Genomic DNA, 17743 nt, shown 5'->3' with positions numbered 1-17743 from the left:
ATACAGCCAGGAGCAATAATAGCCAGGGAAGGGTGCATCCAGGCTGCTGTGCTCCCCCTAAAACAAGTCTTGAAAGTTCATACAGCACTTTCCTTGCTTCCCAAGCCAACCATATCTTCTCTCTCGTGCCTATCTGTCTCCTTGACATTAGCAAGCATATTCATTTCATCTCTAAGTCAAGTATGAAAATCACTCCCCTAAAGCATCCAGACTTGCATCACCAGCAGTTGAGTAGCTTTACATTTAACGCAGAGAAGTCTGGTGGTCCAGAATGACGTGCACTTTACCTGCCAGTTGTGAGTTCCTTGATTCAGCTTTTGCTCAGTACCCTCTGCCTCTGGGCTCCTCTTAGTAATGACTATTTGTGACCAGGGCTCCTGAGCTGCAGTTCCCCATGTGACAACCTGAGAGACGACCCTTTCCCATCTCCTGATGGAGCTGACAGCCCTCTTGACAGGCAGAACTATGAGGACTTCTGATCATGAAGCTTTCTGGCTGGTTTTCTACTGTAACAACTCCACTTGCTGTGAATGACCAACCCTCATAGACATGCCTCTCACATCCACAGCCTCAGCAGGCTCCTGCCCCGAGCTGACACTCCCACAGCTTCCTTCTGGGAAAAGTCAAATGCTTCCCTTAGGGCTTCCCAGCCACTCTCTGTGCAGCCATTTGTTTCAGTACCATCCTCCTGTTGTCCAAGCTGTTTCCCTTCAGCTTGCTGCCATGCCAGATTGTCACACAGTATCTCAACCACCCTCCTTTAAACTTTTTATGTTCTCCTCACCAGGGAGTTCTTGTGAAGCATGCTTTTTGGCTTGACTCCAAGCAGGGTCTTTCATATCATCATTTCTTCAGTGGCTCCCATCTCTACCCAGACAGCAATGAGACACTCTCAAAGAGTAAGACACCTCGAGAAGGTGGAATGTTACAGCTACACTACGTACCCCTTTCACACATCCCGTCCTCACCAGGGATTAAGCTCCCTGCCTGCAGCACAGGGGAGAGAGCAGAGCACTGCTTCTCCAACATGCAGGTGAAATCACCACCGTGATTATGTTTTCACGTTTTCTCGCAGTAATTATGAGGTCTAGAACATTGTTTTCCCTCCCATTGAAATAAGCTCAAATAGTAATCACATGCACTCAAGAGCTGAAAAAAAAGTAGCAAATATTTCAAAACAATCATTCAGAGAAGAAAAACAGTACATTAAAATACTAACACTACATTTAAAACAAAAAGAAAACATGAAAACTGTGAGTCAAAATGAAGGTTACGAATTTTTGAAACTTGTGTTTTTATACTTAATGAAATGTGGCTCATAATATGGGTAGTGTGAGATTTACAGTGTTCTAAACTATTCATATCCTTACTTGCAAGTGTTTGGATTTTACAAATGATGTGACAAGTAAATACGTTGCTTAGAAACCATGGTGGGCTTCTGAAACAAATTCTTTTGTTTCTGTGATTTTGACTTGGCAGGTGTTTGGTGCAGTGGAGTGATCAAACTCCTCTGGAGCACACTCAAGGCAGCACCAGTCATTCAGGGACGACTCTCAGATAAAGATAAAGCTTAAAAATCTGAGGCTCATGTTTTTCAAGCTCCCCATCTGCATGGCATGCCCTCAATACCTCTTACAGTTTCAGTCACGCTGTGTCCAATTCCTGAAACCAAAAGCCCTCGTGAGCCCCAGGATCTTCTTTTCTTCTAGGAGGCATTTTCTGTGAAGCTTTGAAACAAGGGATGAACTAAGCCAAAGAGATGCTGTGGTGAGGTCATACTGCTTTCAAATAGAGACAAAAAGAACTAGTCTGAAATAATTTATAACACTATCATCTAAGGGAATGATGTTAACCAGGAAACTGAGAAGTGGGAGTACTTATAAACTCCACCCTGATCCCAAACTCCTTCCACAACCCCAGAATAGCTGGCGTTACTACTAATATGATCTACAGTAGCACATTTAAACATGGTTAACATTTAAATTTAGGTTTCATAAATTACACCCTGTAGAGATGGATAGAGACAGCTCCTATCTCTTTGAGGTATTGTTTCATTTGCAAATTCAAGCAGATGGTGCACGAGCAACTAATGACTCAAAAAATCATCCCTAAAAATAGTCTAGAACAAGGTGTGGATTTATCAGGGAAGGAGAGAACAGAATAGGCTTTACTTCCCCTTCCCATTTCTCTGGCACAGCTCCAGGAGCTCAGTGCTGCCCCGAGGACCCCGTCCACACACCCATATTCACACACCTCTCCCTGCCACCTCACACAGAGTGGAAATAAGATGAAGAGGGAAAGAGCTCAGCACTTCCCTGCTTCCCCTCACACCAAGCCTGTATCCAACTCAAAAAAACCCCACCCTGGGAAATTACATCTCCATTAACTCTACCAAGAGTTGCTCAGCAGAGCCCAGTCAGGCTCCCAGTCAGGCAGATAATGCTTCACAAAACCTGACTTTTCCGATCAAATTCCACAAGCATCTGTTACTGCTTCCTCATGAGGCAATGCACTGCAATATATTGTACTTCCACTGGGGAAGGCAAATTTGCTGTCATTCCTCAGTTTATAATGATATTGTAGCCCCGTACCTAACCACACTTGTACAAACTCTTGTGGAGACAGAGACTCCCTCCAGGACGTGTTGCCGGGCTCTGAGCAGCGCGTCAGCGTTAGCAGCTTATGTGCAGGGGAAAACCTGCCGTGCAGCCAAATGATGTAAACCCTGGATTCCTGAGAGCAACGTGCCTGTGTTTGTGCAATGCCTGGCAGAAGGCACTGCTCACAGCCATCCCCAAAGCAATGCCCTTCTGAAGTAATAAATATTCATAATTGCTGGTTAAGGATTCCAGCACAGGTAAAGCCACGGCTTGAGAAGGGAAATGTTTCTGTATGAAAAGCAGGAGGGCCTCTGGCAATTTGAACAGCTACAGGAAGGTAAGTGTTATTATTTACTGCACAAATACACACAGAAAATGTATATTAAATAACACTTCAGTTGTCTCTGTGAAACAAACATCTCTCCCTCTGCTACACATCTTGCTCTTTTCTCTTGTTTGTATGATGAGTTCTTCCAGCTCTGCTCCTCACCTCCCTGTCCTCTAATGCTGAATAACCTGGAAAGAAAGCAGCTGATTCCTCTGTTTTCATTAACGGGAGAGTCTACTATCACAATATTATCTGATTCTAAATGTTACACTTAAACTGATTTGTTAGACCATGCTTAGTCTTTTCTTTTTGGATTGTCTTATCTGTTTATTAAGCAATAAAAAATAGTTGCTGTTGGGGCTCATGATTCAACTGCTCCTGACAAATACTATTTCACTGAACCATAGTTCTTTTCCCTGTTAAAAATGCAGCTCTAAATTTGTTATAGCTTGCCTATCCTCATCTTGTGTATTTCCACCCTCTTCTTAGGGCACCCTAAATAAAAATAATGTTTAAAAGTAAGAGAAAAAAACTACATGTTAATTATATACAATGGGCCAGAACTACAGAGCTGCACCAAAATGCATTAGGTGAGGATATGGCTGTATCAGCAAGATGAAGCAAACAGGTTGTGGAGTGAATTCTAAGAGACAAAGGAAGGAACCATTTACATTGCCACTTTGACATACAAAGGTGTGTAGGTGAACCTGATACAGAGGTGAAGTCTAGCCATGGCAAATAAATCACCAAGTCAAATTCCGTGCTGTCAGAAGGATGGTGGAGAAAGATTTATTATAACTTCTAGCATTCATGATACCAAGGGAGATGGCAGCATTCTGCTTCATTAGGCACTCATTTTGATCCCATTAAAACAAAAAATCCAATAATTTCATCTTCTTTGTAATTATCCTAGGTGTCTAAATCCCTCTCTATAAATTATAGCTTTCTTCTTGAGGGGGAGACTGGCTGGAAACACTCTCCTCTGAAACCAGAACCTGAAGGGAAAGAGCTTGAGCAGTAACCCTGGACTAATTGAAAAATTATCTTTACCTTGCTCCCACAATGAGCTGGTTCCTGTTGGCATCCAGTGCAAGCTGAGAAAAGTCATGCACACCTGGATAGGTGAAATTCGACACCCAGGGCTTCAGATCTGCAACGAAAATGAGAAAGCAGAAAACAATAAAGCTGCTCTAGAAACAGTGAGTTCACCCCAACGTCCACTAATGGATTTCCTACCGAGTTATCTGTCAGGGAAAGGCTAATTAATAATCTATTTAAAGGGTTGCTGTTTATTCGGATTCTTTGCAGAATGTGCAAAGAAAAAGGCACATAAGTTCAGGGGTGTCTCAGCAGTTATTTTCACATCCAAGATGGAGTGTCAGCATCAATTCCAGAGACAACAGCAGCTTGATTTTACTTCTGTTAAAACCATCTCCAACACCAGGGTTAAATGGTGTAAATAGACTGGGTTGCCTGCCATAACACCTCCACAGCCTCGCCTTCTGTGCTAAGCAAAGGGAAACTGCTGTCCTCCAGAAAAAGAAGATGGGGTCAACTGACTGAAAACCAAGCTAAGGGTAGAAGTGACCTGTACTCAAGACCTGGCTGCTCCAATGACAGGTTTTACCTAACCTGCTGAACATCTGGGATCCTTACATTTGGGATCCTTATCATTTAAATCTTCCCTTAATTTATATTGGTGGGGGGGGGAGGGGTCACCACAGCATCTTTGTGGCTGAGAGACTGCACAAGTTTGAGACTGGCTCTATCAACTGCCAACCTAAGCAGTTGTCCAAACTGCACAGGTTAAATGCTAAGCAATAGATTTGGCTGCGCTTCGCTCTTCCAGAAGATAAATCTATTAACACAACATCAATTCACATATCTAAGGCAGATAGTCTTGGTGTAATAAAACACACACCTGTCCAAACAAAGCTGAATTACTACTTTTAGGATAGTCTCAGACATGATGCTAGGACATTCACAGAATCTCAGCTTTCAGTAGTTACCAGCTTTGACCTCGTGTGTATCACAGAATTTCAGCCTCTCACCTTACGCCTTTACTGCACAAAATATCTGGGGATAGATTCATTTAACTGGGGATAGGTTCATATGTATCTTTCTTAAAGTCATCCAGCTTTACTGTGAAGATTTCTCTTGAGAATTTATTCCAATTGCTAACTACTTTGGCTGTTAAATACATAGAGAAAACACAATATTTGAAGGTATAAGGTGCAAGTGAGACCAAATCAGCACATCTAATCCCTCTGTGACCTGTTGACAAGCAACCCTGTCTCATTCAAGGACTGGATGTTGAAGATCCAGGAGGCTCAGTATGAAAAGTACTATCTTCTGGCCTTGTGCCAACAGGATACCAATCCACAGGCCAATGACCAGATGATTCCTAACAACAATGATGCAGTTTAGGTAAGTTCAAAAGAGCTCTGAAAAACAAAAACATGCTTTGTTGTTGTGTTTTTTTATTCCCAACAATAAATAGAGATGTCTCACCAAAGGCAGTCAGGTTTGAATGTTTTGTTTTAGGCATTTGTTCCCCTTTCCACAGGGGCAAGATGACAACACTGATGAGGAACCTCATTAAGGCTTTTGGAGTCCTGTCATGCTTTGCAGGATTACAGATGTGCAATGGTTTAAATCATTTTACGTGGGGATATTTGATGAACAATTTCAAGTCCCTTTGCCCTCCAGAGATGGATAAAAACTAATCAAGTCCTTGAGTTATGAAAACCTTAAGAAAACACGTGTAGAAGTCCCTACGCTCCACTGTCCTGCCTGTCTTTCCAAAGCAGAATCTTATCTTGGAGCTTCTGCCTATGCCCTGAACACCACCATGTTTCATAACAGCTAATAAGCCCCCCTCACACCATGGAGCTGGACAACATCAGGCCTGGTCCCATGTCCTGCCTAACTGGGTGCTGCCAGAACTTCTTTGACAGTGAGACCTCCATCCTCACAGTCTAAAAAGTCTGTCATCACGAGCTGGAGGCTTCCAGCCCTTCTCAGCATTCCTGTCACACTGTGTAACCACAGAGAACACGTGTACCTCCTCTGCTCTTCAATGAAAAGGCATGAGTTAAGGAATAACTCAGCCCGTCTAACCTTCAAACATCTCCACCTCCTACACTCCTCTGGGACCTTTAATGATGTACTAGTGCCAGGGAGGCACCGCAGTTTCACCTCTGGCATTCTCCTAACTAATGGGGCTCTGTCTTCTTTTCCTGTAGCTCTTTAGCTGCAGAGACATTTCTGAGCCAAGCAGCAGAACCAGCAACAATAATACCTTTCAGGCAGGTTAGCTGGCTGACATGTGCTGCAGATCTCCTGGCATTTCTGTTGTCTGACGAGGGTGGGATTACGGGATTGCTGTATAGTGATGATACCTTTTAAGGATCCTGCTTTTAGGCCATAATTTCTCTTGTCATTTTACCTCCTCTCCTACTAAGCCTCTCCTACTAACTAACCCACTATTACACTGCAGTTGCAGGAAGACTCTTTCTTCATCTGCTGCTCTAAGTAAACTCTCCAAGGTTCAGTGAGGTACACTCACCAGTTCTTCCTTTTAATGGCAAGCTCTGACAAATTACAGGTAAAAATAATTAAAGAAAAAATAAAGGCAGTAGGTGGTTTGAATCTTTCCATGTTGGCCAAAATGTCAATCAAGCCCAAGAAATAACAGGCAGTGTCTTGATTTCCATTACTACTGCAGGTGGTACAACTTATAAAGAAACCCTTCCCTCTTATTAAATTAAAGGCTGCAAGGCATGCATCCTCATAGCAAAATTAAGCTTTTATAGGCATGTAGTTGGAGATTATTAAACCCAGCATGGTCTCAGACAAGAATGTCTAAATGTGAGTTGCCAGAATTAATGCCAAACGGTACATTTTCCTTCCCAATCTTCTTTCTTCCCATTAGGACAGACGGGATAAAGTGGAATGGAAATGCAACCAAGACTCAGGAGGACATGGGTCTTTTTTCATTTGATACATTTAAATCTACTGCTCGGACCACAGGCATCCCTAAGGACTGTTCCAGCCTTTCATTCTGAAACTAGCTCAGTTCTACAAGGTAAGTACTGCCCTGGGTCTATCCTATATGAGCTGAAGTTTACACATATGGACCCAATGAACTCCATCGTTTGCTTGGATTTGACCTTTCTCCGAAGGCTGATTTTTCCAGTCCTAACTCTTTAATTTGGCTGGAAACCTTCAGTACTGGGGCATGTTTACATTTGCAAAAGTATCTGTTTAAAAACAGTATGAAAAATTAAAAACCAAGGCCCTGGCTTTGCATGTCGGCAGCAGGAGCCGGAAAGCTTGGAAACCACACAGCTCAGGGGCAAAACGTTCATCAAGGCCTCCTTTGTGCTTCTCATCTCTAATCATTTCCAGGGGGTTAAAGATCCATGCTCTCACTTCCTCCACACGAGGACCAATGAACAAAAGTTTAATAGTTCCCAACACCATCCATCGCCAGACATCTGATTCAGAGCCTCTAAAGCCCTCCAAGTCCCTTCGCAGCTCAAGGTGGTGCAGGTATCCAGCTGCAAAGAAGACAAAGGTCTGCAGGAAATGTAAGTCTGTAGACACAGCTGTGCTTAGGCTCTTTTGCATGCATAAGACAAGGTGAAAAGAGGCCCTCTGCCATTTTGGAGGGTGGTCACTACAGCCTGCTAGCACACTGCTCTGCACCGGCTTCCCAAGAGTACAGCACTGGGACGAGGATTAGTCAACTGCAGAGAGGACTGTGTGCCAAATTGCAGGAGCTGGGTTTAAGGGCCTGATCCCGAGGCTCTTCAAATCATTGGCCGTCTTCCACGGAGCTTGATGGGTTTTGGATCAGCTTCTAAAGATGTGGTAAACCTGCTAATACTTGAGCCTTCATCTCCTCAAAGCCAGCTGCTCCCCACCTCACCCTTACACTGTGTGCTTTGGAGAAAAGAAGTATGTAAACACTGAGCTGAGACTTCCCTATCTAAAGAACAGTATTTATTGCTTCATCTCACTTGAGCCTGCTTGTAGTTCCTATCTCCAGCAGGCTGTAACAGCTTTGTGTGCCCAGCACACATCACACAAGAGCAGAGAGGTTAAATGCCCATGCCTTGAAATTGCAAACCCATTGCTAGGTGCACAGAGCACAGCTAACCACTGTGTTATTCAAGAACATCTCTTCCAGAGTAATTCTCAGTGTGCATTTCCTGGTCTGGACTAAGAGAAACTGAACTAAACAGGATCAAGGACTCTTTGTGCTCAGTAAGTGTATCCCCCACATATACAGCCTGACCCTGCTCCTATCTAACCATGCTCCCATTCTTGGATTGCACATAAAAGCTTCAAAAATATCATTAGAAGACCTCAAGAGAGGAAGGTAGAAAAGTTGAACATGAAAGAAGATTCAGAAGGACCTCCTTCTAGAAAAGACAAACTGAACAGTACACATTACATAAAGCCTCTGTGAAAAAAGCTGATTCAACAGCAAAGGTTTGTGCCATGAAGTACAACATACATACAACACTATGAGTCTGTCAGACTCGGGGCAATAAATAAATACCTGTTCTGTGGATATTCAGACAGCGAGCAGTGTTAACTTGACCACACATTGAGTGCTTCCCTTACTGCCTCAGCATGTCTTTTATAAGTTCTCTTAACTCAGTTTACTAGTACATGGCACATTTAATTACTATGTCTGAGTATTTCAGTCTTCCTGGGGAGGGCCAGGTGACAGCCATGACTTTTGTAACTTTTGGGTTGCTTCAGCCCTAGTACAGGGCATACCATGTACAGAGATTGGCAGACACTCCAATTTGTAAGTACTCAGCCACTTAGATCCTTTTCAGAGCAGCCACTAGACTGGAGGACTCTCAGTGCTGGATCTCAACCACGGCCAACAGATGAAAATCACTTTGTAGAATACCATATGGTCTCAGGCTATCTTCTTGGTATAGCCTGATGAAATGTCTGCCTTTCAAAATCAGATCTACCATCTCAGACCATCCTCTGCTTCAATTATCCTCAGTATTCAGAGCATTTTTCATGAAAAGACGGTTGCCTGCCAAAACAGGCTACAGTTTCCATTCTGTGTGGGCCACTGACCAGAAGCCATCAGAGACAAAGCAAACAAGGCTGCAGCCAAAGACCAGAAGGCAAATGACTGTCCATGCTACTATCTGTCTTCTCAAATGCAGGAAATGTGGACATTTCCCAGAATGCAGAGAAGTTCAAGTCAAATTACAGCACCAACTTCATTAGACTGTCAATGAATCATATTGTAATATCACCTTCATTTTAAATTTTAGCTCTCTGTTGTAGGTCACACCACAGGTTAGTGCCATAGTCTTTGGAAAATAACTCCCACTGCTACCTTGTGCTGAGATTCAAAAGTAGCCTCCACAACACAAAACCACTCAACAATTCCACCAATTTATTCAGAGAAGGAGAGATCTTTTGCTGTGCGGGCAGAGCTGAGCAAACAAATGTGTCAGCACTCAGAGCTCAACTTTACTCATGAGGCCGAAAAACTCAAGCTGGCTTTATCCCAGAAGTCCTCCTACACATACACATCATGCTGCTGTCTTGTCTTCCCATCACCACCTCCACCTCGGTACTGGTATTCTCTCTTTCTTTAACCTGATCTGTTGAAGTCTTTAATTGTACATTAAATAGGTCCTCATCCCTACTGCTGCAATTTCTAGCTTCATTGCTTTCTTAAATCTCCACTCACAGTCAGAAGGACTCAGAAGGTTGTTGGCAGAGTACATGGCCTTCCATAAAATGAGTCAAACCAACAGTTTCCTTCCCTCTCCCATCAATACCCAAATCAACTTGAATGTTCTTCCAGCTGTCTCATTTTCATAGTTTCTGACCCTTCTGACCCCACATTCACCTTCCCTCCCACTCCTGCTTTCTTTCATAGCAGTCTTTACCTTTCAGACATATTTTACCTCATTTCCTGCCCACTCAATTAATTCTTCCTATCTTGGCCAACTGTGAAACTCCTCCTCAGGTGAGAGAAACAATGAGCTAACCTATGAGTGCCTTAGAGTCACTATGATAGCTCCTTGCAGTAAGTGATTCTGTTTCAATGTGATTCAAGAAGCAAAAAGAGTTGCTGATGTCCCTCTCCAGCTTGTCCACAAATATGTGGATAGGAGATGACTGGAAGAAGAAGGAATAAGACTTTTCCTCTCTTGGTAACATGAAAAAGGGAATAGTCTCATCTCTCAGATACCAAGAAATAGGAGGAGACAGAAGAAAAGCTCTGCTCTTCACCACTATTAACAGGAAAAACAAATCCCTAAATCTCACATCCTACCTTCACAGAGTCACAGGAATCAAAATAATCATAGTACCCTTGACATGCTACCAATTAAAGTTATGTCAGATCTAGATGATTTTGTGTGTCTCCTTCACTGCCTACAGCTCCTCTTCTTTGAACTGACCCGGTTGAACTTCTTCCATCCCAAGAAAGAAATGACATCTGGAGATGTAGGCATGGTCCCAAATGCCAAATAGCACTGACATTGGAGTCCTCTGTCTTGGGCAAATCATGAAACTATTTAGTGTCTCAGTGCTTCCAATTATTAAAAGGGTTTAGGAATACTGCCTGGTGCATGAAGGCCTAATTATCTGTAAAGCATGTGATGTGCAGGAGGCACTAACTGTTGCTAATGCATACCAAGCACCTGGACTGTTTGTTTCCTAAATTTTAATCACTTCTTTAAACAAGTGTTGTTAAATTGTTTCAACATGGAGAAAAAATAACTCATTCCAAACCTATTTTATGCAAAAGTACAATTGTGACTGCTTGTTTACTTACTTTGTGTATTAATATGTAGCAGCTGGCAAAACACACCAATCTATCAGGAAGAGACCAGGGATTTAACCCCAGATAAAGAAAGCATCAGGTAAGAAGTACAACTAGTGCTCACTTCCAGTATGGGATAGTGTCCTCTTGTCCTGAGGGCCCAAAGAATGAACTTTACCACCCTAGCACCACCTGTCCTCCTCCACATCCCTCCTCAAAAACCTTGCCTGCTACCCCACACAGCACTGCATGGTGTCCTGCAGCCACAGCCCTGTGCCCCACACCACCTCTGCTATAACAGTGCCATACACAGCCCCACAGACGTTTCTTGCTTTCCTAAGGATGTTGCAGAGTGTTTAAGTATCATGATTCATTGTTTACTGAGACAAGCCTTGCAGCTGTCACACAATCTCCCTCCCTGAGAAAGATAAGGTGAGTGCTCATGCATCACTTGCAGCTTCATATGACATTCTGATCAGTATAATCCCTCTTTTCAGACAGGAAAGCATTTTGGCTCCTACAGCCACTGCAGTCTGATGGAAAATACCCACTCCTTTGTCATCATTCAACCATTGCTCAATCTTCCTCCTGCACATCTGGAGGCAAATTTTTTCACTATCCTTATGGTTATATGTCTACACCAACCACTTCTCCCAGCAGAGATGGTGCAAGATTCAGAACAACTGTTTTCACTAGTGAGAATGCAGGAGAGGGCAGAGGAAGCACGGCTAAACTCTTCTTGAATTTCACCTGCAGGTAGCCAGATCTGCCACAGAAGCAGATGTGTCTGTTTTTGATGAACATTTGAAACAGAAGTTGACTCTCTTTGTTGGCTCACCAGAGACTGAACTGGAGATGTCAAGTTAAACACACAGTTTGTACTTTTTAGCTAGCCCTGCTTTTGAGGACTCATGTCTTCTGTGGACAAAGGTCCCACCATGAATCACTTAGACTAATGAATAGAGGCAGAGACTGTAAAATCCTGAAAGACTTTTGAAATGGACCTGTTCTCATAAGAATCAGAACTTTTAAATTGGAAGCTGGCTAATAACAGTAAAGGATTATTGGAGATCACATTTCACCAATGACTTCAACCTCTTTTTTTAATGTCGTAGAATCATAGAATGTGCTGTTGTAGTGGTTTTGCCTGGGCCAGGTTTTGGTAGCAGGAGGCTACAGGAGTGGCTTCTTTAAACAAAGAGTTGCCAGAAGCTTCCCCTGTAGCTGACAGGGCTAATGCCGGTCAGTTCTAAGATGGACCCCACAGCTCACCATGGCCTGGCCAATTAGGGATTGAGGTAATGCCTCTGTGAATAACATATTGGAGAAGGGGAAGAATTTGCAGGGAGCGAGAATATGAGAACAACATCTCTGCAGACACCAAGGTCAGTGGAGAAGGAGAGGGAGGAGATGCTCAGGCACTGGAAGAGAGATTCCCCCATGACCTGTGGTGAAGATCATGGTAAGGCAGCTGTGCCCCTGCAGTCCATGGAGTCCATTGGGGGATCCACTCACTGCCCATGGAGGAGCCCACGCGGGAGCGGGTGGGTGCCTGAGGAGGCTGTGACTCCATTGGAAACTCACCCTGGAGCAAGTTCCTGACAGGACCTGGAAGTCTGTGGGGGAGGTGCCCATGCCAGAGCAGGTTTGCTGTCAGGACTTGTGACCCTGTGAGGGACTCAGGCTGGAGCAGTCGGTACCTGAAGGACTGTTCTCCCGGTGGGTGACCCACGTTGGGGCAGGGTGTGAGGAGCTGCCCCCGTGGGAGGCCCCATGCCAGAGCAGTTTGTGAGGAACTGTAACCCATGGCAAGAACCCACCCTGGAGAAGTTCATGGAGGACTGTGTCCTCTGGGAGGGACCCCACAGTGTAGCAGTTGGAACTGTGAGGAGGCCTCCCCAAGAAGAAGCAGCAGCAAAATCCATCTGTAATGAACTGATTGCAACCCCCATCCCCCATCACCATTGAGAGGGGTGGGCAGGAGAGTCCTGGGAAGAGGAGAGATGGAGGAGATGTTTTAAGATTCAATTATATTTCTCATTTTCCCTACTCTGTTTTGATTGTTCGTTAATAAAATCAAACCTTTTTCTCCCCAAGTTGAGTCTGTTTTGTCCGTGACAGTAATTACTGAGTGATTTCCCTGTCCTTATCTCAACTCACAAACCTCTTGTTATATTTCTCTCTCCCCTGTCCAGTTGAGGAGGGGGAGTGATAGAACAACTTGCTGGGCATCTGGCACCCAGCCAGGGCTAAACCATCACAGCTGTAAAACAGAGCAATCTCCATGTATAGAATACAAATTTGAATTTTGCAGCTCAAGCACTTCCAAGGATTATCCAACGTTATAAAAAGGAAAAGTTGGATCACCTATGAAGTCAAACCTTTTTAAGCTAAAGCACAGGAGTTTCTGCAGTATTTTATTTGCACCTCCCAAAGCTAGAAATTATCATAAAAAACCCCTAACCCAGTCTACTGTGTATTACAGACCACAGACTTCTATCCAGATAACCCTATATTAAGCCAAGGAATGTATTGGATTTCTTACCCAATTGATTCAGTCATATTTAGAGGAACAAACTGGCCAAGTGGACATTTAGTAGCAGAAGGCTCTAGAAACAAAATGATATGCTAGGGTTTCCATTTACAGATTTGGTGTTTCAGTGTACTTTGACTGTGGTCTAGCTCAGAACACAGGCATATATTTGTCTTCAAGTACACAATCCTATTGACTTCAAGTTATGTACATATTAAGTGCTTGACTAAGCTGAGACTGTTTGTGGCTTTCCAGGGTCGCTCGATTAAACAAGAATATTTCTTATGGGATTGTTAGTACTAAAGTGAACTTTATCAAAGCACAATGACATCCTTGAATGTAAGGTTTTAGGAGAATATGATATAATAACATTAATCAGTGGCAAATGTGCTAAATAAGTGAGGTCTGCCATACCACTGGATCACAAACCTACTCAGTTAGGGCACTATGCTAAGTAAAGTTTAAAGTGGGAATGAGGTCTCTGTAAAGCATGTATTGTTTGCACTGAACCACAGAAAAAAGAAGAAAAGCACTCAGGTTCCACTCTGTTTCCTTTCTCTGAGGTGTGGCTAGGACCTGAAAAGAGGCAGCCCACTTCCATGTCCTAGAGCCAACCACTGTTCCAAAAAAAGGACCACACACATGCTGCTGTTAGCTGCTCTGTTAGCCCCAGTTATACCAACAGTACCTCTGGAAAATATAAACTACTCTGGTGCTGACAAGAGTTTTTCATGGCCTTGGTCCATACATACTATGCTGGTAACCTTCTTAGTACCTGTTCCTCAACACCGTGAGTCCACCTCAGTCCTGCTGCTGAGAATGCTCTCCCTCTGTCACCACCACTCATGGTCAGACATTGATCTTTCACTTGAGCTATCATACCTCTTTAAAGCTTTACCTTCCTTCACTCTAATATGTAAGAGTTACTAAATCACTTTGCTTCCTAAAGCTTCACAGTAAAGTATTCCTTTTCTCTCCTGGTTGTCATGTTTCACAGAATCACAGAATCTTAAGGATTGGAAGACACCTCAAAAGATTACCCAGTCCAACTCCCCCTGCCAGAGCAGGACCACCTAGAGTAGGTCACACAGGAACTCATCCAGGTGGGTTTTGAGTGTTTCCAGAGAAGGAGACTCTACAACCCATCTGGGCAGCCTGGGCCAGTGCTCCCCCACCCTCACAGGGAAGAAAATCTTCCTTGTACCTGTTGCCTCTTGTCCTATCACTGGACATCATTTTGAACAGCTTGGCTCCATCTCCCTGACACCCATCCTTTATGTATTCGTAAACATTAATGAAATCACTCCTAGTCTCCTCCTCTCCAAGCTAAAGAGCCCCATCTCCCTCAGTCTTCCATCATAAAGGAGGTGCTCCACTCCTTTAATCATCTTTGTGGCCTTGTGCTGAACTCTTTCCAGCAGCAGTTCGCTGCCCTTCTTGAGCTGAGGGGCCCAGAATTGGACACGATATTCCAGATGTGGTCTCACGAGGGCAGAGGAGAGGAGGAGAACCTCTCTTGATTTGCTCTTTCTAAAGCATTTTGTAAATGAAGGACACTCTTCCAAAACCCCTTTTCTTCTTGAGGCCCCAAGGAATAGCACATGGAATAATTTTTTCAATCAAGTCTCCTTGCAATTATTTGTGAAGTGCCTTGGACACCATTAACGGGGAAGTGTCAAAGAACTAGTGTAATTATTGTTATAATTATTATTATGGAATCAAAAATGTATTGAGAGCTGTTGGGTGTAATTTTCAGAAGTTTTGCCTGACAGCAAATTACTTCCCCAACCATTGTATGTTTATAGCTTTATCAGTCATAATTTTCAAACACATTCTAACTCAACTCTAAAGGAGAAAATACAACCTTCATTTGCCACAGTTCCATGTTTCAAGATTAAAAAGAAAATTACCACAAAGCTTGCTTAATGAAAAAAATATCTATACTGAAATACACTGAAGGTCAAGTATTCTGTAGCACCCTCGGGATGACACCAGTTTCCAGTCAACACTCCATTGTTAGTTAATGTTTGGACTCTCTCCTGTATGGAGATTCAAAGACAGCAAGGCTATGAGCTAGGAGACAATTCTCTCATAGTGTGTTTTGCCTTCCCTTTGATATTTAGCCAGATATGCCTCTCTTACTTCACAACCTTCATCCTTCGTTAACTGAAATTATGGTTTGGATTGTCAACACCTCACTTGTTCAAGAAAAATGTAAATCTTTATCAGAATTTCCTAGCTGGCCTTTGGAGTTGGTGGATGCTAATGTGCTTTTTTCCCCCCATCAATATCTAGCAATGGGAATAATATATTAGTGACCAATTCAACAATAGTGGGGGTGTTTGGTAAAGCATCAAGAACCTTCAAAAGAAATAAATCATACCCTATTATCCTTCAGCCCACAAAGTTAAAACAGCTTTTGCTTTCAATACAACAAGTGAACACTTAACTGCTCCCTACAGATTTCAATGTTTGAAGTTGGCCACATTTCAATAAAATGTTGTTTAATGAAAGAAAATATTGAGAAAATATATAGCAAGCTATATCCAAGCAACCTCAATCACATTCATCTGGAAGGAGGTAATAATTACAGACAGTCTGAAGTAAAAACCCAGATTTAAATACTCCCAAACTAATTCAGTTGGAAAACCTGAGGCAACAGGTAGAGCAACTTGTCTGCATCTAGGAAAGACCGAGAATTAGACAATGGGTCAAATGCCACACACTGAGAACTCACACCAGCCATGATGATACAGCCTGCAAAGCTGAGGTTTTCAGTCCTGAGAAGATCTAGAGTATAAGCTATTTAACCAAGTCCCCCTCTCTCCCATGTTTCAGCATGGGATCAGCTGAAGTGTTTTTATGGATCAAGACAGGTCACAATTATTAAAGCAGGGACAAAAGATGCTGTTACAGCTTATACTAACTGCTGTGACCCAGGGGAGAAAGCCCCATGACACAGAACAGAGAAAAACCTGGGAAGCCTGCTATGCTTTTTCCTGAACATAGCAATTTAATGAATAAAACTAGAAAGAAATAAATATTGGTAGAAACTGCAAGTGGAAACCTGTCTACAATTCATTTCCAGTTAGGGTGCGAACAACCAAGTGATTCATACATCACAGATGAGTTTGCAAACTTTTAAGCCCTTCCTTGGTAAACAAGCTGAAACCAAGCACTCTGTGCCCATTACCAACATATATGCATATCAGTCATGGCTCTGCTCTTGAAACAACAAATCTTACATGGTATTGCTGTAGTAGAAGAAGTCTCCAGCTTTCCCAAGGGATATATATGAAGGAGTTTCAAATGCCTTTAATGAATTGCAAAGGTACTTTATGCCCAAGAAACAGCTGTATAACAATGAAGTATACTCTAAGAATCGGGACAGTATGGCAAGGGTACAGCCCAGTTGCAAATGCAAAGATATTTGGTTAAAAGATACATATGGAAAAGACAAGAAAGACAAGCATAACTGACAAGAACTAGAAACAATTTCTGCAGCATTTGGCTTACTAGAGTGGTCCACAGTGGAGCTGTGCCAGAACGACATACTGTTCAGTGAAGTGGGACTTGGACTCATGTGTACATGCATGTAAAAATTAAAAAGGATGCACTAAGGATATACTTGACTTATTTCACTAATTTCTCTACTCACTGAAAAACAAGCAAGCATGTAAGATCTTTAATGTAGCTACCTACTCACAGCCATATAGGTAATAAGACACCAGAAACAGTCTCCTGGGAAGTAAAAGATCATTTTATTATTGATCTAACAAGGGAAATCAAATTTTAACTGGATTTCCTATAAGCACAGAGTAGAACAATCTAATTATGAAAAGCCCAAACTGGGTACATTATTATTGTTGGTGAACTGTACAATGAGCATCATTTATAAGCCCAAGGGAAACTTGGGCACCATGGTGTTAGTTTGGTACTATGCAAACACACAGGACAGTGCTCACATCACTAATTCCTCATCTGTCCCTCACAATCTCTATGCCATCTGCTAGGATAAATCATACAGCACACAGCCCCTATCCAGCCCACATCTCTCCTGGCAGTGCAAACTTTACCTTGAGCATGTAACAAAAAGCAGATTTGGGACCAGAATTTATGTCCTTTCACTTGTCTGGACCATTTAATCTAGGTCACAAGTAATGGCAGGTGGTTTGAACAATAGACTCTTTAAAGAAAGAGGCATTTCTTCAGTTAAAAGCAGAGAGAAGTTAGAAGGCTGTCTACAATATTTTCTCTTTCTTACCTCCTCCCATAGCTATACAAACAGGTATCAGTTCAAACAGATGGTTGACTAGTGTAGATGAGACAAAATAAGCTAGAGCTGAGACATAGAAAATACATAATTTCTCAGAAAATAAGTTAAAAAGTAGACAGAAAGGAGTTTAACTTGGATTCTTCCATGACAAGGATACTATCCAGCCAACTGGATGTTAAGAATA

At 42.7% G+C, this 17743-nt stretch overlaps 1 protein-coding gene across 2 annotated transcripts in view; it reads right to left on the bottom strand.

Moving 5' to 3' along the window:
• SEMA5B (semaphorin 5B) overlaps window positions 1–17743 on the bottom strand; it is a 276815-nt gene that overhangs the window by 117053 nt on the left and 142019 nt on the right. For both annotated transcript variants that reach the window (XM_062005005.1, XM_062005004.1), the window contains exon 5: window positions 3979–4078. In XM_062005005.1, the coding sequence (XP_061860989.1) occupies window positions 3979–4078 (100 nt within the window). The remainder of the gene's footprint in view (window positions 1–3978; window positions 4079–17743) is intronic.

The sequence above is a fragment of the Colius striatus genome, chromosome 11 (assembly GCF_028858725.1).
Source record: "Colius striatus isolate bColStr4 chromosome 11, bColStr4.1.hap1, whole genome shotgun sequence".
Lineage (NCBI taxonomy): Eukaryota > Metazoa > Chordata > Aves > Coliiformes > Coliidae > Colius > Colius striatus.
Note: the sequence above shows the minus strand (reverse complement) of the source record. Positions and strands in the feature narration are given on the sequence as shown.